Below are 22,243 nucleotides of genomic sequence, written 5' to 3'. Positions count from 1 at the left end.
GTTTCTTAAGTTGATTAGGTTTGTTTTTATCTCAGTAGTTTTGTTTGTTTGTTTGCTACTTACTGGTTGGCTGGCATCCAGGCAAGACATAAATGTCTTTTTGGATTATGAATGATAAGATATAAATTTTTTTACTCTCCTATTTTGAGTAAATATTACTGTTGTCTGCAATAATTGAACCTGAACAAGAGGAAAGAATTAGCTTGTATCCACATGTACTACTTCTAATTTCTTCCAAGTAGACAAAACAATTATTTCGCTCTGTATCTTAACAAAGAAGTAATCTTTAAATACTTCTGGAACATGCACTCAACACCATACCAGGCAGAAAATACACAGCCTGATTTTCATTTACACAAAAGGCAGTTTACAAAGCTCAGGAAGCCTTGCAAGGATTAAAGCAGATGTCTGCACCCACTTAGAGCTTTCTTTCCGCACCAGAGTTGTGTAACTGAATAGCTGCTCAGGACTTGCTGCTGCTGAACCGGGTAATTGTGCCACACCTAACACTTTACTCAGGGCAAAACTATGCAGATGCCATGTTTGCATAAAGAAGCATATATTTTCTTTTGTGGCAATCATTTTCATACATTTGCAGCCCTTCACTTCAGTCTCAGAAAACCATGCTGACGGTCTCAGAATTTTGTCCCCTTTTGCCTCCATTGATCATGTTTATCTGAACTGTCATTAATACAGAAGTCACCAAATTACAAAGCCACACCCAACCATTTTAAAGTGTAGCATTGAATTAAGTTGAAACTGGCTATATACTAAAAAAAATCATTTCATATAATTAGAAAAATTCATATATCCAACCATCTTTTTCTGTAGGAAACAGAGTAAAAATCAGGAGCATAAGGACTTATTTTCCTCCTTAATCTTCATGATTTTGGATTTTGAATTCAAGTGGGCACAACGGAAGAAATGCAATCACACACTGGAAAGGATGAATACAGTCTCTGCAAAAGGATCAGGTTGTCTCAGCTGAACTCCCTAGTGAAATGGGAATAATTCTCTATTAATGGAAATGCTGAAGTCCAAAGCACATGTCTGCCATAGCCCTGGCATCTCTGAGGAGTAAAGACATATGACTGGTCTTGAGTTTGAACTCCTTCCAAGCTGTATTTGGAGAGCTTTTTTAGAAACTGGAGAGTTAAACCCCAGAAAAAAAAATTATACAATTCCATTAGTGCTAAAACTACAGGGACTTTAAGACACAGATAGGGCAACTCCAAAGAGTAGAACAGGGACAGGACAGTAACCTGACAGTGTTTATTAAGGACCTTACCACGGGAGAAGTGTAAGAAAAACTTGAAGGTGCAGCGGTGATCTTTCTTTTTGCAAGGTGGGTGTGAACTCTTTGCCTTCTTTGGCTTTCCTTTCCTTTCCTTTGTGCACAAGGGGTGCAGCTGTTCTTCTCTGAACTTTAGCAAGGGCAAGTGTCAAATTCTGTGCCCGAGACAGGGCAACTGCAGTTGTGGCCACAGGGGATGAGAGGCTGAAGGGCAGTGCAGGGACCTGTGGAAAGGGACCTGTGAGTCCTGGCTGACAGCAAGCTGAACATGAGTCAGCAGTGCCCTGGCAGCCAGGAGGGCCAGCCCTGGCCGGGGGGCATCAGGGACAGCATCTCCAGCCAGGCAAGGGACTCACTCGAGTTCTGGGTGCAGTTTTGGGCACCGTAATATTAAAAAGACATGAAGCTGTTAGCATCCAAAGCAGAGCAATGAAGATGGAGAAGGGCCTTGAGGGGAAGCCATGTGGGAAGTGGCTGAAGTCATTGGTCTGTTCAGCCTGGAGAAGACTGAGGGGAGACCTCACTGCAGCCTGCAACTTCCTTGTGAGGGAAAGAGGAGTGACAGACTCTCATAACCATGGACAGGACTTGAGGAAACGTCATGAAGTTGAGTCAGGTGAGATTTAGATTAGACATCAGGAAAAGGTCACAGCACCAAGCTTTGTCTGATTTCAAGAAGTGTTTGGACAATGCTCTCAGGCACATGGGGTGATTTTCAGGGTGTCCTGTGCAGGGCCAGAAGTTGGACTCGATGATCCTGATGGGGCCCTTCCAACACAGCATTTTCTATCATTCTATGATTCTAATTCAGGTAGTAGTGACAATGAGGAGCAAGGAGCAGAAACAGGCTCTTCACAAGACCTTTGGGACTTACTTGTGGAATTCCTGAGTAGGAAGAAACCTCAAGTTAATTCAAAAGAAGAAAGCAGCAAAAATCCATCACAGAAGAGACAGACAGACCCACTCTTGAATGAGGTCAATAGAATGGATATGATGCCATAAGAAAGCAACATTTATTGTATCCCGGGGTAGAGAAGGTACATACAAGGATGCCTTCTCAATCTCTTGAATTACATGAAAAATTTACCCATGGCTGACTGGTTTTTACCTGTCCTTGGGAGTGTGATGTTCCAGGGTGTCTGACCTACTATAAGCAGCAGGTCAGGTGATGCAGGTTCCAGAACCAAGGTTCACTTCAGCACTTAGATTTTTTTTTTTCTACCTGTAGAACTCCTTTAAAAACATATGAAACACTGAAAAGCACAGAATCTTTGTTGGAGTTAGGCCTCTGTTGCACTTGCACATTTAAGGTTATTTTCTAATATGACTTTTCATTTTCTTCCTCATTAATTACCTTCTCCTCTTCATTCTCATTCTGCTCACACATCCCCTATTCTCAATGCTACTAATCAATTATTGTCACAGCTCTCTTCCTTGTTATCATCTCATTTTGGACCATCCACTGTACTTACAAAGTACATCTGTGGCAGACCTTGTAGTGAAACCTGTGTGCCACTTTAAGACCTGGGCTAGTTTTCCACTGCAAACTCAGTGTTACTTCTTCCTTCTTTTCTTCTGCTCTCCCACCTCAAAAAAAAGGCCCAAGCAAATATTCCAGGTTTGTCCCTGCTCTTCTCCTTTCAGAATTCTTTCTCTTTTCTTGTTTGGTTTTTTTTCTTGTTTTTCAGATAGTGGCAAAGTTTGAAGGTGTTGCCCATGTAGTTTATTGTTGAAGACTGATATTCTCCAAGTTACACTGAGCCTTTGTGATAAACAGCACAGCATCTCACAGTGAAAGTAGCATTGCATTTTCTTCAGTATATTAGGAGCTGGGTGGTCTCCAGCTCAAAGCTGGGTCAGGGGATACTTGGGATGAATTTTTTTCATAAATACTCACTGAGGGATTAGCCAGTGTATAATAATAATAATAGGTAGGGCAGGAAGGGGTCTTCAGAGATCATCTCCTTGACTCAAGCCAAGATCAGTTTATAATTAAATCACCTCTGGAAGATGTTTATCTTTTTTGGTTTTGAAGGACCCCAACAATGGCAACTCCACAGGTCCTTTAAAGATTCTGCTGCTTAACTATTCTTTCTTTAGAAATTGGCCCTAATATCTAACCTGACCCAGACTGAAATTTTAGCCCTTCATTCCTTACCCAGTGCTTCTGCCACTTCTTGTAGCAACCTTTTGCCTATTTGAAAACTCATATTACATTCCCTCTGATTACTCTTCTCCAGGCTACTTTTTACATCTTTCTTGTGTAGAATTCAAGGGTGTTTTCTGCTGTGTATATATGCTTGGTGGAGGGGGAAATCTGCTTTGCAACTACCATGGCTGATGTAAAATAAGGATGACAGCAAGGGATAAAGGAGATTAGGAAAAGTCTCTGTCTTTCAGTGGGTCTACTGAAGTGCAGTGTTCACTATCAGACATTCCTTTAGCTGAGATCTCCCCAGTACGAACTAAAGTTAATAGATGACTGCAAAGTAAGACTGTCATAACCCATTTTGTATTCTTTTTTCTGCATTTTTTCTTACAATGCTGGCAATAAGGCTTATAATGACAGCTGAAATGTGGAGGTTCCATGCTGCCTGTAAAATGGAGTTCCACATATGGTGTGCTAACATGAAATTACTTTAAACCTGGTTCAGGCAGTTTGTGAGTTGTTAGTGGGCATTGAAGCTTTTTCTGTTTGAAAGGCAGATAGAATTTTTCCAAGTACCACCTCAACAGATCAGAAAGTCTTCTCTAAAGAGAAAATACCTTGTAAAACTTTATCATCTTTTTCTGACAGTTATTTTGCATTCTGCTCTTGACATTCTTTTCTCCTTCCATTAAGTGGCAATTTTAAAAGTATGTGAAGTATCTCTTCAGTAAAATCCAGGATTACTAGCGGGCCATAGTTTCCTTGCAGTGCAACCCTGGGACTCATTCTGAAACCACAGCTCTACTCACTCAAGTTTTCTGTGACTTTATGACATGACAGCTGCATGAGAGAAATGGCTAAAGACAGGTCTGTCTTGTGAAATATGCCTTCCATACCCAGCAGTGCAGGATTTTTAGTATTCTATAGATGCTTTTTATATATACATGCATACAAACACTTGTATGCGCACATTTGAAAGTGCATGGTTTAGTGAATTCTCCTCATTTTGCTGTGGGGCTAGCAGGAGAAAATGAATGCCAACCTACATTCAGGCTTCAGTCCATCATCAACATATACTTTGATATATATCATGAATGGAATCTCTCTGGAAGAGAAATCCTCTGAAGTCCCACATGTCATGCCACGGGGAGCCATGCTACGAGATCCCTTACTGGGAAACAAGTTGTAGCACAGTGAGGAACTGGAGTGGTTGCACCTGCCTTGGGAAACAGTAAGTCAGCTGCTGCTGCCTAAGCATAATGAGTTATTCTGAGTTATTAAAACTAAAAAGAAATTGAGATTTTGAAGCAAACAGTGTATTTTAGGAGTTTTTCCCCTCCACTCACATAATCTCTTCAGTGCTGACAGCTGCATGCTTCTTCAGAAATGGGTGAGGCAAGAGATTTTTCTTGCCTGGAGATTTTTCTTGCCTACAGATACTTCTTTTGAATTGTTTTTGGTAACTTCTAAAGTTCTAATGGTAGGGATGGAACGGGCAGAGCAGTCCATGCCTTGTGTAAATGTAAATGGGGCTTATGGGGAGAGAGAGGGAGTACCACCAAGGGTCTGTGGTTACTTGTGAGCAATGGTCCCAGGCATTCTCACAGGACAGTCTGTGGTGCTCCAGGCAGCACTCACAGGGAAGTGAAACTACCTACATTGCCACACAGCACTCATGGAGAGAGTGAAGGCAAACACAAATTGAAGAGGAGCTTGTAAAGAACACCTCTGTGTGAAACAGGTAATTTGTATCTGCAGAGCTGGAATGATCACCTGGAGCAATACAAATCTGTGGCAGAGGTATTTACAATTTGTACCTGAAACACAGGCCTGATTCTTCTTACTTTGCATGCATCTCCAAGTGCTTCCTTATGTAGACTCTCTCAACATTTACAAGTCAGGTGTGATTCCAGATCTGCATAGATCAGTTGTTTAATTTAAATTACCAGCAACTCTGACAAAGCAGCATTAGTCAGCAAGAAATTACAATGGCCCGGCCAGTCTGTTTTCTTTTCAATCAATGAAACAACCCCAGACTTGGCCTACTAGCCTAGATGAAAAAGTATATTGAAACATAAATGAATGCGTTATTTCACCTGCTGTTGTCTTTAATTGTGACGATGCAGCAGCAGAGAGGATGCATTGGACAGTAGAGGGCACTGTGACCTCAAAAATAAGCTTCAGACTGGGCCGTAATTGAGCCTTTTTGTGAACACAGCTGATCAGGCACAGACAAATGCCCTATTCCAACAGGAAAAAAAAAAGCTCTGTTTGTTTCTTAGTGGATCTAGAGACTAGAGAAATAATGTCAAAAACAAGGAGGGTTTGGACTTAGACATACTGTAAGGGCATGAGCACTACAAATTTCCACAGGAACAAATTGAAAAAAAGGAGATGAATTCCATCAAGATGCTTGACACTGTGGCACATCTTAATGTTTTGTGAACACAGGCTTTAAAGCCTGAGTTGGGTGCTACTCTTAACGAAGTTTAAGAATGTATACTGAAGTATTTAGGATCATGCTCTGAGACAGATTGTCAAAAAGTTGAAAAGGTGAGGAAGGAGATGAGAAGATGCAACTACTATTTTTAGTCACCAACAGGGACTCCAAGTACCATTTTCCAAATTTTTCTGTGTAAAATTTGTATCACATTTTTAGTCTTGTATGGGTATAGATTAAAGAGTTTGCAGCCTCAGTATCCTTTTTTCCCCCTCCTCTTTATAAGATATCTAGCAAAAAGACCACATTTGCCAAGAAAGGATGCCCTGCAGTGCTCAAAGTGACTGTGTTAGTCACCTCAGTTTCTCATAAAGAATTCACCTTTTCTCAGTCATATACAGGAAGCAAACAGCATTCCCAAGCCACGACTTTGTTTGTCATTTAAGGAGTGTTAGATGTGTAGGATTATCTTGCCTTCAGTCTTGTCTGCCATGTTGCTCAGTTTGCCAGAGGTACTTTCTATCACTGTCCTAACATGCCTCTTCTCAACCTCCAGTAACCAGGGGAGCAAAGCACATTCTGGAATCCTGACCAAAATGAAAATCGGGTCAAGCAAAGAGTGAAACAGAAATAAACTTGCTAACATCTGAACAGGCGAGCTTAGACCCTGCTGCTGTTCCTGATACAGCTGTTTGTATTTCACACTGGTCCACAAGCTTCTCTTACCAAAACAGATTTGCCAGTAAGTCTCCAGCGATGCAGATATACTGACTTCATTATGGCAACATATTTCAAGAGCCCCACCACCTCTCACATCTGGCTGCTCTGCCAGTTGTTCACTGAAAAGCTATTCTGTGAGCACTTCCAGATCATTGCTTTCCTCCTGTTGCTAAGTCCACTGCTGACCTTCCTGTATTTCCACCCTAAGTGGTGTCTATACTCTCAATCTCACACAGTGAGCATCTGCCATGAGATACAGGAGTAGCTCAGCCCATGTTCATATGGTCCTGTTCTGCTGTTACCACTTAGCTTCTGCTTGTCGCTGCAAGCTGTTTCCTCCGTGTTCTCTGAGGCATCTTTTGGCAGCTGTTACTTAGAGACACAGCAGATAAACACTGACTCCATAAAAAATTAAGTAAAACCACCGTGGCTAGTAAATCAGGTTAGGGGAAGCCGGATCCATCACTTCTGCTTGTAAATATTGAGTTCTGTGGTCCTCGGATAACTTACTCTGTAATTTGCTCCTCCAAATAGAAGCATAATGAGATGCAGTTGCTGTGGCTGTGAATCATGGCATCTATGCCAAATTAGCATGACTACTCACAGTGGCCAAATGCCACGCAATGAGAATGTGGCATGTACAGCAAGAGATCTTAATTTTGAAATCTGTAAGGAGATTATGTCATGCAGAGGAGTTAAAAGTCCTCAGAACTGTGAAGAATTACAGAAACATTCCAGGCCTCAGTTGGGAGGAGATGATCACACTCCATGACTTAGGAAGGGGCACTGCCAAATCTTCCCAGTCAGCTGCATTTGCAATAGGGCAAATGAACGCCTCTGCTGCTTTCATCTGTGCAGCAAGGAAAGAAAGGTAACTGGAAATATGTTAGAATTACCTAAAAGGTTCTCAGAATTTATTTCCTGAGGTCATAGTATTTAGTGGCCCTGGTTTTATGTAACTTTTTTTTTTTCCTTCAGAGCTGCAGGGAAGCACTTAAGGTAGCATGAATACATGGTACTGGAAACTGAAAGCAAAGAAATAAGGAAAACTCTGGTAGAGACTAATTAGGTTTTCTGAGTCACTAATGTTCTTCAGTGTTATTCTGGCAGCAGGAAGTTTGAGGCTTATAATCAACATTATAAAAACAAAGGAAGTAATTTCCATGTCAAAGATAGAAGGGCTTTAGGATCTCTAATTCAAAATACGTGATTTTTTGTTTCTTTTGTTGTTGTTGCCAGGGTAGGCAAGCTAGGTAAATTGTTCTTACTTGTTTCTAGTAGAAGCAAGGTTTTGGTTGTATGAGCGGTTAGCCATACAGACACAGATAATCCACTTCTACATGGTGTTTTATATATGTAAAGTTAAAGTTAGTGCAACTGCAACATGAAAAGTGAGAGAAGATACGTATGAGCAAACATGTGCAAGCAAAGACTGGATTACTAACCTACCAGGAGCATACTTTTTCCTCCTCAGAATACAGGTAAAGTATGTTTAAAGGGGTTAGCTCAAGGGGGAATATTTGTATCCTGCAGAAAGTGAACTGGTCCCACAAAGCTGTTAAATAGGACAAGGTACACACTATAATAGTTTGCCACTGCATTCTGCTGTTTTTGTTTTTCCTTAGCAAATTCCTCCATGTACAAACTCCAATGGCAATCCCGCATCTTCACTTCTACCTTACAAGACTCCTTTGTCTTCTGTACTTATATTCAGCCTGGTCTTCACAAGAAGAGGTCCCAAATATTAATGTTTTCCTTAAGATCCTCCTGTAAGTAAGAATTTTTCTGCTCTGTGACTGAAGCTCAAGTAGTATAAATAATGAGTGAAGTCAGATATGGCCATATGGCGTGGAGATCAAAACACTCAAACATCCTGGTTAGTTACCTGAGGCTCTGAGCTCCACATTGCTGCAGCTCTCTTGCTGTCAGCACTCAAAATGGCTCATTTAATGCTAGGTTGAGTACATCTAACCATGCAGCAGTCACACAGTGGTTTTCTGAAGAGACGTACTTTCTAGAACATGCCTTCATTGCATGCTAACCTTGGATTAAATGAACCAAGGAGAGGGAGCCTGAAGTTCCCTAACTTGCTACAATGCAGACCTGCTATTATTAAGTCTGCTGCTGAACGTGTGAAAGTGTGGGGGATCAACAGAAACCTCACAGAAGCAAAGCCCTGTGGTAGGTGGGACGGCAGCCTTGTCACAAAATCCACAGAATTCACTCAGAGGCAGCGCCACTGGAACAAAGCAGAGCAGTACAAGAAACATCATTACAGACTGAAAAAGGGAGTCTCTACAGGCACCCTTATTCAGATCTCCTTGAAGGTGGCTGGAGAGAGAAAGGGTTGGTATTGGTAACAAACTAGAAAGCAAAAGTCTCACTAGAGACAAGAGAAAAAGAGAGAACTGGTGTAATGAAACAATACAGAAGATGAGGGTGAGTGGGGGGAGGAATGCCAGCTCTGGACTGTTGGGTAATGAGGTGTGCCCACCCAGCCTCCCAAGGAACAAATGCTGTTAGAGAACGTACAGGAACTGCCCAGGCCAGTGTGCTTCACTAGCAGGGGCTTATTCCTGAGGACTGCGAATTATTTCTGCTGACAGTGTGTCATAATCGCTATCCAGCTGAGATTACTGATATCTGTCACAGTGATTTGGAAACATCCAGTGATCACAGAAAATGTGTGAGCAAAGAGATCGAGAACACCTACCAGAAACAGAAATCTCATGTTCCAGAATGTGTCTTGTCCTGGGACACCACAAAACTGTGGAACAAACTCTTAGAGATTTTGCTTTCCCTGGACAAAAGCTGTCAGGACAATCTGATTAAGATGATGTCTCTCCTATGTACATGTATAGGTCTGTCAGCACCCTTGAGAGTTGAGAAAAATTTCATTTATTTTCAGAGATATATTTCTTTCCTTCCCTTCATTTTTTGTTATAAACAGAAAGATTTATTGGAATCACTCCTTTCGCTGTAGTGTGCAGGATTAGTAATGAGCTACACTGTCTGAAACGTGATGCTGGATATTAAACATAGCACTTCTCAAAAAAATATGCAATTCCTGTGATGATATAAACCCAAGCTTTGTTTCTTACTACTCGTATCTTATAGATTGAAACAAATGTAATTTTATTTTTAGAGGTGTACTGCTCTACTGCAGCTTTTCTGAAGTAGTGTTGGAGGTTTTCTATAGCAATTCATGCTTGCTGAATATGGGCACCTTTACATTTAGTTGTAGAACATTTAGATGTTCTGTTTTTTGCACACTTACAGTAACTTTTAAAACCTTTAGAATTGTTTAGTAGCATGTGCCTTTGTAGCCAGGTTCTGTGGGTGGCACCTGTTGAAATAAATTGCCTGAAGAGTTTTATTAAGAGAAAACAGCCTGAAGGTAATTGATCTGCTGCAGGCTGGAGCGGGCCCAGTTAATCTCAATGGCTGAGCCATCCCACAGCAATTTTATGAACCTTAATAATATCAACCCTTCAAGTTTCTAAGTGTTCCATGACTCTATTGATTTTGGCAAAAATTGAAATATAGGTTACAGGAGTTAAAAATCAGCAGAACGTATCATATTGCTCTTTTTCTATGCTGGTTATGTACAAAACTCTATCTGGAGCCTGTACCCTTCAATCACTCAGACAGCAACAACAGACTCCTCTGGTTACTGAATTTATAACAAGGCTACTCAATTAAAATCAAATACAAAGAAGAGCAGATTATGGGACTTTTTCTCCTGAAAAGCAGGTGGGGAAAATAGTATGTAATCCTCAAACACTTGAAAGGTGTTCCTTTTATGCCTTCATTTATATTTAGTATGTAATAAGCACAGATAAATGTTTCTTGCAATATGAAACTGCCACACATAATTCATGTTGGAAGAAGAGCCTGGGTACTCAGGAGACCAGCTGTCTTATATGAAAAATTGTATTTCTTCCTTGCTTGCTTTTCTGAGATCAGTGTAATACATGTCCTTTGCAGTTATCTCCCCAAAACAGCTAGTGGTAGAAGGCTGATTCTCGCTCAGCAAGGATCAAAATATGGAGGACTTGGACACATAGGATTTCTGTCAGTCCCACAGGCTGCTTTGTTTAGTACCAGGTTTATCTTCACAACCTTACTGGGGTGTCAACGGCCTTACTACTACCACAAAAACAGCAAAAGCCATCCTGTTCTTACACTTCCATTGCCTCAGTAGCTGAATCTGAACCAAAATTACTCTCCTGGGCTTGCAATGTGACAGTTATCTATCTGATAAATAATTTTTAAAAATACCTAGTATGGTACTTGCCACATTAGACTCAAACCTTGTGTTTCACAGGATAGGATCATAAAAATAATTAGGAAAAGGAGATGGACATAGGTTGTAAACATTTTAGGAGAAACCTATATTTGTCAAAAGAAAAAAGTGCAAAGGCTGGAGAAAGTAAAGAGAGTTGAATGGAAAACTCAAACATAGAAAACTTCTCTGAGCAAGAACATAAAATGAAGAGTGCAGAGGGATAAAGAAAGCCTGAAGACAGCAATGAGGAGCACCTGGGAGGCAAGGAATACGTACAGTCAAGAAAGATAAAAATAAGAAGCGGTCAGGGAGGAAAGAGTGAAATTGATCTGTTTGGAGAGGCTGCACTTACTGAAGAGGTTTTACTCTGCTATATTTAATCAACACTACCAAAAAGTGGTATTTAAATTGTGAGAAATTCCTCACATAAATAATTAATCTATCCCTATTGGATGAGCCACTGCTTGAGCGCTCTTCTGTGCTGAGCAGGAGAGCACAAGGAGGAGAAACAGCGGCTTTGCTGTAGCTGGGTCTTGTTCCACAGTTGTGCTGTATATTCACAGCTCTTCGAGGAGTAATTAGAGTAGGAGCTTCAGGGATTGCGACTGAGAGCTCCTGAAGATAAGTGCTCTGGAAAAGACATGAAACACCTCATGTCCCAAGGGGCCGTGTAACAGAGTTTATGTGCAACGGGGCCGTTTAACCCCTGAACCCTAAGCAAAGGTTTGGCTGGATCTGCAGGGTGCTCATGAGGGGAAAGGCCGCTTTGCAAAGGCAAACCCACAATAAAACTCTACAAGAAGGAAGAGGGGTGTTTTCTGTGCTGCGGAAGCCCCATAGGACGTAGCAACGACCCACACAAGTTCCCTTCTGGGAGTTAAAATTTTGGGCATTTGGGCGGGGGGAGAGGGTGCCGCGCACTTCTGGAGGGGACTCAGTTTAAGCAGACGGTATCACAAAGCTGAACAGAACGGGAAAGGCAAGTGACAGAAACCCCGAGAGGTGTCGGAGGACGAGGCCGCAGCAGCGCGGGGGGCAGGCCCGCCCGCACGGGGACCGACGGCAGAACCGCGGCCGGCCCTCGGGAAGGAGAGGGAAGGAGTGAGCGGGAAGAGCCCCGCTCTCGCCTCCTCTGTCCCCTCCTCCTCCTCCACCTCCCCCTGCTCGCCGGGCTCCGGGGCGGCGCGTCCGTGAGCGGCGGGGCGGAGCGGGGCCCGCAGGAGCCGCTCCCCGCCCCGCCGGCAGCGCCGCCCCCGCCCCCACGTGTCCAGCCGGGCGGAGCGGGCGGCGGCGGCGGCGGAGCGAGGACCGGCCGCCCCCTCGCCCCGTTACTACGAGCCCGCCGCCTGCGGCTCCGCCCCGTGGCCTCCGGGCCCTGCCAGGGGGTGGGGGAAGCTCCTCGCTGAGCACCGCCCCCCTCGGCTCGGCTCCCCTCCCCTCCGGCGCGGCGCCCCGGCCCCGGCGGGGACTATGCGGAGATGGTCGTCCCGAGCCGAGGCAGGAACAAAGAGTCGCCGCCGCTCAAGCCCGGGCAGCAGCAACAGCAACAGCAGCAGCAGCAGCAGCAGTCGCCGGGCGCCAGCCCCAGCCGCGGTCGCCGGCCGCACTCGCCCGGCAGGCAGGGCTCCGGCGGGGCCCGCGCCATGCGGAAGGGAGGCGGCGGCCGGCGGGGAGCCAGGGGCGACCCCCGGGGACCCTACCGGGAGGGGCCCGCGGCGGACGGGGAGCGGGACGTGCTGGGCCGCGGGCCCCTGAGTCTCCTGCGCCTCTGCGGAGAGCGGCTCCGAGGTGAGGCTGCTGCCCCGAACCCTGCCCCCTCTCCGCTCCCTCTGCCCCCGCGGCGATGGGAGCCGGCCCTTCCGCCCGCGGGAAGTGCGGCGGGGCTGAGCGCCGCTTCCCGTCCCTCTTTCCGGCAAGTGGCGGTTCCCTTGCCCCGTGGCACGGGGCGGCTTTTGCCGGGGCAGGGAGCGCCGGGACGTCTCTCCCGGGAAGCAGCGGTCGGGGTCCGGCGGGCGGGAAGGAGGGAGGAGGCGGCGGGCGGTGCCTGGCACTGCCCGGGGCAGCGGCGGCGGGGTCGCGCTCCCGCTCTGCCCGGGCCCCTGCTCCCCCGTCACTGCGCGGGGACCGTAAGGAGAGAGAAAAGCTGACGAAACCCGCACAGCGATCGGCGAGAAACGGGGGCGAGGGAAGGGGAAAGGGCTTTTTACCACTTCAGCATCCTCTGGGGGAGAAGTGGGGAAGCGTGCTGTTTGTGTAAGTAACTCTTGTTAGAAGAGTCTGTCTGGTGGTGCTGACTATCGCAGCTTGCGGTGCTGGCATGACCAGCTTATTTCTGCTGAAAAGCACGGAGGGCTCAGTATTCTTTAAAAGTCTGACTTTCTGCTTGAGCGAATTTGCCAGTAACATTGCTCTGTAGAAATTCCCTTTTGACAAGTTATTCTGTAAAAGTTATTTCAGAAATTAAAAACCTGATGATTTAAATAGTCACCTTCGTAGTCTATCTGTGATGTTTAAAGCTTTTATGTGTAGTTATGAACTTGCTGTATGAAATTTCAGCATTTTTGAGGTCAAGATTTTTACATAAAACTAATGTTGCAGAGCTCAGATTTCCTTTTGTAGACTCTGTGCTTAAGTGATGCTTAAGGTGCTTGTATTCTTTTGGCAGTATTTATTGTCGACAGAAAGGCCTTCATCACAAAAGCTGATAGCAACATCTGGCTCACGTTCTTTCTGGGTAAGTAGAAGGAATACATCGAGGGGGGAAATACTGATCTCTTTACCTTTCTTTCTCTGTAATTGTAAATTGTGTCAAAATGTATTTGGAAATACAAATTTGAAAAGGAAAGAAACATAGCTGATGTTGAAAAGGGACAGGAAATAACTTCCTACCTGGTAACTTTTGGAAAGCTGTTACTGTAGCAGTTGATGGAGGAAAAAAGGATTTTTAGGGAAAAAAAATTCCACGTATTTACATATTTCTTCTATCTAGTCATTAATTTATAGGGGGAAAAAAAAAGCAGCAACTCTTGTTAAGTAATGTAAGAAAAACAGCTTGTTTCAGTGGAAGAACATACAGTTGTAGAGGGATGTAAATTTGGATGTTATTATCTTTGGTAATATTTTTGAGTAAATAATGGCATGATTAATGACCAAAGTCTTGAAAAAAACATCTGAAGTATTTGCCAAGAGATGCATTCCTAAATTTAACAAATGTTAAGTAATAGCATATTTGTCAGCTGCACCATTAGATATACACTAAAAGGTATTTTAATAGAGACTTTCAGGGTATTCCAAAGATGCTGGTACTGTTAATCACATCACCAGTAGTCCTGGCTGCCGGAGGGAGTTTCTTCAGTTTGATGAATTGCATTGCAAAGCTGTAGCAGGGAAACAGCCCTTAGCTTACAAACTAATTAATGAATAAAGTGTTCCTGAATTGCTTTACTTGCATCTGTTTATTCCGCAGTTCCTAGACTTGTAGTTACTTAAATGACATAGAAATGCTTAAATGATGGTCAGAATTGAAAAATGCTTTCCTCTGATTGAAATTTGAGAGCAGATTAGGGAGAGAGCTTTATAATTTTTAGAATTTGATTTTGTCCATGACACCCAGATAACACATTAAATATTTCAGGGAATTTTTTTTTCAATTGGAGTAATAGCAAAGTATGTACTAGTGTACAGTATTTGCAGTAGCAAAGAATGTACATATACTAAATATGAAATAGTGAGTTTTGATTAAGTTTGGTGGAATTTGAATTTTGTTGTCGCTTTGCTTAAGATTTAAGGCCTATATTTTAAAAACAGAGGCTCCCACAGCTGGAGCTAGTTTAATTATAGAGTGTGAATTTTTTTCTCTTACAAATTATCTCCCAATTTATGTGCAGCAGTAAAGTTGTCAGACTTTCAAGGATGTTCTTATACAACACTTCACCCTATTATGTTGTTTGGGTGTTTTTCATAATGACCATTGACTTGAGGCCTTATTCCTGAAGACATCCTTGTTATATTGCACAGAATCTCAGAATGTAACAACTTGACTAAGCTGCAGAAGTAGTCAATGCTTGCAGGTTCCTCATTGCTTCCAGTTCTGCTGTATTCCTACTTAGTCATTTTGTGGATATTTGCAAAATATGAATCAGTTTATTGTACCCTTCACATCCTGTTGGATTATAGTGTCTCAGCATTTGTTGTTCTCTTGGTAAATAAAGCCAAAGAATGGCTATATTCTTCAGTATTTAATTTCCAGAATTAGAATCCTTTTTATATGCCATTCATACTGCTTTTCTTAGAATAACATGCAGACAAAAATAGGAAATCTATCAGATTTTACATAATAACCCTAGTCTGCAAAAATCTTATCATATGCTTTGGTTTTAGGGCTTCTTAGGCTGGGTGAAAAAATGGCATCTGCAAGTTCAAGCACATGGTAGCTGTGTAAGTGTCTGTAGCATTAGGACTGTAGTGTTCCCTTCCTGTCCCCTCCTTCATTCCCTCTCCAGTAAGGACATTAATGAGATCAAAGGGTGGTAATTTGACAGAGCTGAGCTGCATGTTTTCCATCAGAAACTGGCTTAATGCAGTCTGTTGAAAAATGCTGATTTGGGCTTAGAGTGGAAGTCTATGAATTAAGCCCATTGTCTCTTGAAATATGAGTAATTAACATTAATTGCTGTGTGATTATGAGAGGTCTTCACTTTGTACTTATAATAGAATGATACTGTGAAAATGTATATGAAGTTCTCCAAAATAACTGTGAATGTATTTACGTTTACTGCATTGACTTTCAATAAAGCATTTACTGAAGGGAAGAATCAGATTTAAAGACATTGTTTCTTCTATGAAATAAGTGGTATGTCTGGGTGTGAAATGTAATTTCCATAATAATAGTTAATTTATTTGCATCAATAAAATACTGCATATTTGCCATATTTGGAATCCTGTGAATTTGAGTTCATGAACAATACTGGTAGCTAAGATGCATTGGACTTTACTGTATATTCTTAACATGTGATCCCTCTTAATTTTTTTTTTGTTTTGTTTTTTGTTTTTTATAGCTGGTGTATGTGCAAATGTATTTCAGTATCTAATCTTACTGGGAATCTTGTGAATGTTGCTGAGAAATAAAATAATGCCTTGTGCACATGTGTGACTATTAGTCAATAAGCAGTAACTAAGAAAGGTATGAGCTGCTCTGTTTCTTTCCATACAATTGCTGCAGAACATGTTTTTTTTGTATGGAATATGGTTTGCTGCATTGCTGATAGAGCTAATGTGCTTACCTGGAAATCCGTGTCATATCAATGCCTGCTCTTCTGAAAGACATTTGCAGCTTTCCATGGGAACTAATGTAAATGTCCTTAGTATAAAAATACCCTTGCAGCTCCTGAGCCTTTCCTAAAACATTAAGTTCTGCTTACACCAAGCAATTTTGGTGGTTTTTTTTTTTTAGAAAGTATATAAAAAAGGGGAAGTTCTAAGTGGAAGATTGAGGTCTTCATTTTCTAACTGGAACCCAGTTGTCTGGGTCCAGTCTTGTCCTTGAAAAGCCTACTTCAAGTGATAGAAGTGGAGCTGTAAAACTCTGAGGGAAGTTTCAGTGTAGTATAGTACCACCTCACCTGCTGTGTGAAGTGTTTAACATGAGGTCAGTGTTGTTAAATTGTACCACCAGCTCGTTTAGAAATTTTTTTAGGTAATTTTTTGTGTGCTTTTCTTTTTTTGTTTTGTGGTGGTAATTTTTTGTCTTGCCCAGCTTCATCTTGGATCTCTTCACTTACAAAACTTAAAATTTAAATTTAGGTCATAATGCAACACACTACAGTTAGGAACCTTGCTGTGACCAGGATAACAAGTACTGGCAGTAGCAGCAAGCAGCACTTCCAGCCTCTGTGTTGGAGGACTATGTGAAATATACATATATATGGAATATATGTTGGGTTTATGTACTAGGGCATGAAGTGTACATTAGGTCCACTCCCATGCCACATAAATTTAGCGGATTTGCAAAGGGTTTTTCTTTCTCTTATCCCTGCTGCTTTTCAAAAACAGACAACTCGAGTCTTATAACATGCAGCCTGAACAAATGTACATTCCCTAACTCTCAGACTATATTCTGCAGCAGCATGCAGGCATTGCTGTGTGCTTTACCAGTGTCCAAGCACCTTGATTCCTTCCACGTCTTCAGAGAGGCAGCAGCAGTGTCTGGGTGCCAGAAGGAGGGAAGATATGTGCTGGTCAGCACCCTGGAGAGGGACACAGTGCTCAGCACCTCTCTGGCCTCAGCTGGGTCTGGGCAAGGAGGGTGATTGTCCTCTCGATTTTCTCTCTGCTCCATACAGCCTATGTGAGTAAGAGGGCTCTTCATTAACAATAAAGATTTTAGTGGGTTAAAGACAACTAGTCTGCCAGATCTTTCTCTGGCAGAAAGCCTAGAGGGCACCTGAGACACCTTCAGTCCAGGAGGAGCACTGTGGTCCCTCTAAATGCCTTCCCATTATCCTTCCTTCAGGCAGGCTTTGCTTCTGTGGTAGGCTGCATTTGTTGCCAGCATTGCCCAAGCTAAATGGAGTGGTTCCTTCTCTCTCTGGGTCTTGTCATGCTCAAGAGGTCAGAGACCTAGGCTGTTAATTCACTGCTTTATCAGCATTTGTCTCTTCCCTTTGTCCCTCAGACAACCCCCTTTGTTCTGTATCTACATGGTAGCAGTGCAGATAGTCTTCAAATGGAACCTAATTGTGCGCAGAGTCTATCATTTTTTAGCAATTACAGTTTCAATTAGATTTGTGTTGGTTGTCATGGTCCATTTGGATTCCTCATATTTACAGCACAGTGTGCTCTGTAAATTAAAATTTATTTTATGAGTCCATTAGGGAAGAAAACCAACAAACATGACGAACAAGGGCCAGTCCACTTTGTACAGGCTAGTCTGACATAGGAATTCACTGAATCATCATTTAAGGCATGAGGTTTTGAACTTACAAGTTCTCTAGTTCATAGCTGAACTTGAAGCTTCTAACTTGTGCACTTCTCAGCAAAATAATTACCTAGATGATGGTGAGAGTGTTCATCCTTCCTTTTTCATCATGATGCTGCATCACCTGGGAAGCACAAAAGCCTCAGGAGTCTAGCTGCGGCTGGATCTGCTTCAGAAACTTTTTTGCTAAGCTTGTTTTCACCTTAAAGCTTCAAAGTTTGGTCTGTAGCATTTCCATGACTTAGCAGATTCTGAAGAAGCTGCCAGACAATCAATACACCAGGAGGTGCAGGAGACAGCAGGCTGCAGGTGATAATGGCTGCAGAGTGACCTTAAGCCCTTTCAGCCCACCAGGTTCTGCCTGTTGGTTGCCCTTGCTTTCACCTAGCACTGCTGCTCGTATGCTCCAGGCCTTAGCATGAGTTACTGAAAATCTGAGCAGGAATTGAGCGAACAGTAACAGTAGGTGTCATAACAATTCTAAAAATATTTACGCTTATTATTATTAAAAAAATGTGTTTAATTCAGGTTTGTTGTCGATAACTGAAATGTGTGCATTTAGATGCTGGTGGGTCAGCTTGAGTGATGCAAGATGTAGGTGGAAACGTTGCCTAGTGCTGAATACCACAGAAAATTTTCAAAGACCTGGCTGTGGAGGTGTAATTCAGATGTTCCTATTCTTCTGTTTGCTGGGGTCTAGAGTACCTTCTGTGCATATCTGAAGTAGTACTGTAATTACTGCAGTGAGCACATTTTCATGTTCAGTTGTTTAAATATTTGAGTAACTTTGCACCTTATGTTTCCTTTACAGCTGTTTTCGCAGGAGTCCTACATTGGTAAGGTTAAATTTATTACTTCAGAGTAATATGGTATTTTAAAATAATAAATATATAATTTTTAGTTATTTTTAGAGAAGACGTTGGGATAATTTATATTTATAACTTTCCTCTCAAGACTAAATTATCTTTGAAGTGCATAATTCTGTTCTTGTGAAGATGACGTGAAAGGTTACTTAAGCCTGTTCAGAGAAGAGTGAAGCCTGCTTTTCAGGTGAAAAATTGCTGCTTAATCCTTTAGTGTCTGCACTTTAATTAAAATACATTACAGTTTATATATAATATATAGCGTTATAGTATTGTTACTAATGCCATACTAGAATTTAATAAATACTCTTTGTTTATTCTTCTTCATTTCGAAATTATCTGAATAGATGAGGATATTGCTATAATATATGAATAAATTACAGTAGCAGTTTGTAAGTAAACTTTGGGTATTCATTGAATGTTCTTTGCTATCTGTGACTTAGAACATATTCTAAACATCTTTATTCCATTTTAATTGTTATTATTTTTTGGCAGGTGTCACATAACAACTCTTTTTGAAAATGACCGTCATTTTTCTCACCTGTCAACGCTAGAAAGAGAAATGGCTTTTCGCACGGAAATGGTGAGATTATGTTCCAGTGTTTGGAAAACTTTTGTCTGTAATCTGATCATGGGCTTTCCAAAATGTCTGAATAGATTCTGCATAAGTATGCATATTGATCTCTTACAACTATAGTGCGTTACACTTTTATGTGCAAAGTATTTGTGTGACTTGCAGCTGATCCCTATGAATTTATCACTTCACAGTTCACTTAAAATATAATCTAAAAGTATGGTTCTGGAGGACCCAAAATACAAAACTGCAAGTACCTTATATCTTGCTTTCAGTTATAGTCTTCTTATGCCACCTTTTTTGTCTAAATATTTTTTCAATTAATATATGTTGGCATATAGATACACATACACACCTTTTATCTGCTTTTATTTTGAGAATTGTGAAACACTATTTAATGCATAGTTACCAGCCCAAATGAGAGGTTGCCAGGTATGCTATGAAACAAAGTGGAAGGAAACCCACATCACTTGTTTTGGTGGCAGTAACAGAAGAGATTTGAAAAACAGGATAGTCATCTTCAATAAGTCTGTCCTGTTTGTTGTGTTACAAAATTTGTTTAAAAATGAAGCTTGTATGTAGTGGTTCCTGAAGCAGAAGTGACATCTTTAATTGTAAATAATTAATCTGTTCTTCTGTAGGGTCTTTATTATTCCTACTTCAAGACCATTATTGAGGCACCATCATTTTGGAGTGGAGTAGGTGCCATTATGAATGACAAACTAACTGAATATCCTTTAGTGATTAACACCTTACAAAGGTTCAATCTTTACCCAGAGGTGAGTTATGTTTTAAATATAATCCCTTCTGCAGGTCTTTGGTTGTTTTAGCTTTGACTATAAATTTGTAAAAGTTACTTTGGAAAATGTATTTGTAAAGATACAGTGACTAATGAAGTGTAGCTAAAATATTGTATTTCAGTTCCAGATTTCAAATGAGAAAGTTACTTCATACATTATAATCAATTTCCAAACTTCAAGTATTTTCAATTAACTATGAAAGCTTTCTAGATCTCAGTATTTTGTGCCCAAAAGTTGCACTTCCTGCCTTTCTTTGTTCTTTTCCCTGAAAGCAAGTAAGTTGCTGACATTATATACTTCAGGAAATCAGATGTATGCAGTATCAGTAGTATGTGACAGTAATGACTGAAGTGATGCAGGTTGCAAGAGATTATTTTGTTTTCCATTTTTTGTAGGACACATGAAACTGACAGAACCAAGCACATCACAGTTCACAGTGGCTGTGAAATCCTTGGGTGGTAATAGTTTACTTAGATGTTGCAGAGGAAATTGCACTGTGGAGGACTGACTGCTGTTGATTTGTGCATACTTAATGTTAGACTTATTACCTGGTTAGATCACATTCCTACTCTGCTTTTTTGTCAGTAAAAAGAACATGTGTTCAGAGTGTGTTCAAAAGAACATGTGTACAGAAATGTTGAGGTTTCTATCTCTTAAGGTTTTGCCAGTGTGTCTCAAAGGGAAGATTCCTTTGGTTAATGTACATTTCTGTAATTTCATGTGTCAGCAGCAGTTTATTTTTATGAGAGCCAACTAATAATGGCTGTGATTGTTGGGTACTAGCTTTTATACTCATTCTTCTGCTCTGTTGGAGCAGAGCTGCTGTCAGGAACTGTATGTGTAAGAGTTCTTGGTGTGCATGTATTTGTACAAGTTGCACGTAGTGGTTTCATTTCCTTCTTAAGTCCTTGCTCTGGAAGAACTAAATGCTGTGTAGGTGAGCACGTTTCTGTTGCCTTCTCACTTATTTAGGGTTTGTTTGGAATTTTTTTCTAATTCCAGATGGATTGCAGTTCAGTTCTAGAAATGCCCTACTGTGAACATCATTTGAATACTAAAGAGCTATTTCCTTTAGCTGGAAAAATTTTATTGACTTCAGCTATAGTCTGACTTTCAAAAATCAAGGATTACTGGTCAAATCAACTTGTTCTTAAAGACTCATCAGTATCATCCTGAAAGATGACTAAATAAATTAGGTGGTGGAATCCAATATAGTGGCTTACATTCTATGAATAAGAAAGCTGGGTTGATTACAGTGCAAAATGTGTAGGTTTGTCTGTTCATTCAGATTTCTAGGATTATACTGGCTCGTAGAAATATTGGTGATAAGGTATGAATTAATTCATATTTTCTGTGCCTGTGTGGGCATGCAAAGCAGACAAATAGTCTCCTCTACTCCTTTCAGTCATTTACTGCTTAATGTCTAGACTTCCTGTAAATAGTGCTTTGGGGTTTTTTTTAAGTGTGTTTCTTGAGTACTCCTGTTTCCACATAACTGTATTTATAAAACTGTCAATAGGTGCAACTTAGCATTTGAAATACGTTGTCTGAATTTATAGAATTTTCTCATGATTATAATGGGGCTGGGTGGTGAGAAGATGCTTGTGGATTTATTTGTTGGCAGTAAAATTTTTCCTTCAGATGCTCAGTATCCAGTCATGCTTCCTGAAAGTGTTTCATTTCCTGTTTGATATTTTGGGATCTTTCCAGCTCTTTAAGCCCATTAGTAGCACTAAGGCTGAATTCTAATAAAATGTTTGTTTGTTTAATGGATAATAAAATTAAATTCAGCAAAACCAATCTGGAAATCCCATTGCTAAGTAGGACGTTAAATTAAGTAAGAAAAGTAAAACAATTCACTTACATGTACAGCCAGTACTAGCCTTAAAAACTTCAAAAAAGAGGAAAAAAAGTAAAATGAGTGTGTAGTAATCAATACATCATTTATGTAAATTATACATATAAGCAGTAAAAAAAAGCTGTCAAATGCTACAAGGTTGTCCTTGTAGCTGTACAACGTTAAAATTCAAATAAAGTTGATTTTCCAAGTATTTGCTCCATAGTCAGGTTGTTCTAGTAATTGTAGTGTTTTCATTTCTGATGAAAAATGGTAGAGATAATGTGTTAGTTTCTGTGGTG

General features: G+C 41.2%; 1 protein-coding gene across 1 annotated transcript in view; it reads left to right on the top strand.

Moving 5' to 3' along the window:
- The first annotated feature begins 12,241 nt into the window (after nt 1-12,241).
- Nucleotides 12,242-22,243, top strand: part of DPY19L1 (dpy-19 like C-mannosyltransferase 1) — a 45,035-nt gene continuing 35,033 nt past the window's right edge. The window contains exons 1-5 of the mRNA XM_054273433.1: nt 12,242-12,679; nt 13,557-13,625; nt 18,679-18,703; nt 19,226-19,313; nt 19,946-20,083. Of these exons, the coding sequence (XP_054129408.1) occupies nt 12,370-12,679; nt 13,557-13,625; nt 18,679-18,703; nt 19,226-19,313; nt 19,946-20,083 (630 nt within the window). The 5' untranslated portion in view covers nt 12,242-12,369. The remainder of the gene's footprint in view (nt 12,680-13,556; nt 13,626-18,678; nt 18,704-19,225; nt 19,314-19,945; nt 20,084-22,243) is intronic.

The sequence above is a fragment of the Melozone crissalis genome, unplaced genomic scaffold (genome assembly GCF_028551555.1).
Source record: "Melozone crissalis strain CALT ecotype California unplaced genomic scaffold, PUWL_Pcris_2 ptg000016l_1, whole genome shotgun sequence".
NCBI classification, from domain to species: Eukaryota; Metazoa; Chordata; class Aves; order Passeriformes; family Passerellidae; genus Melozone; species Melozone crissalis.
Note: the sequence above shows the minus strand (reverse complement) of the source record. Positions and strands in the feature narration are given on the sequence as shown.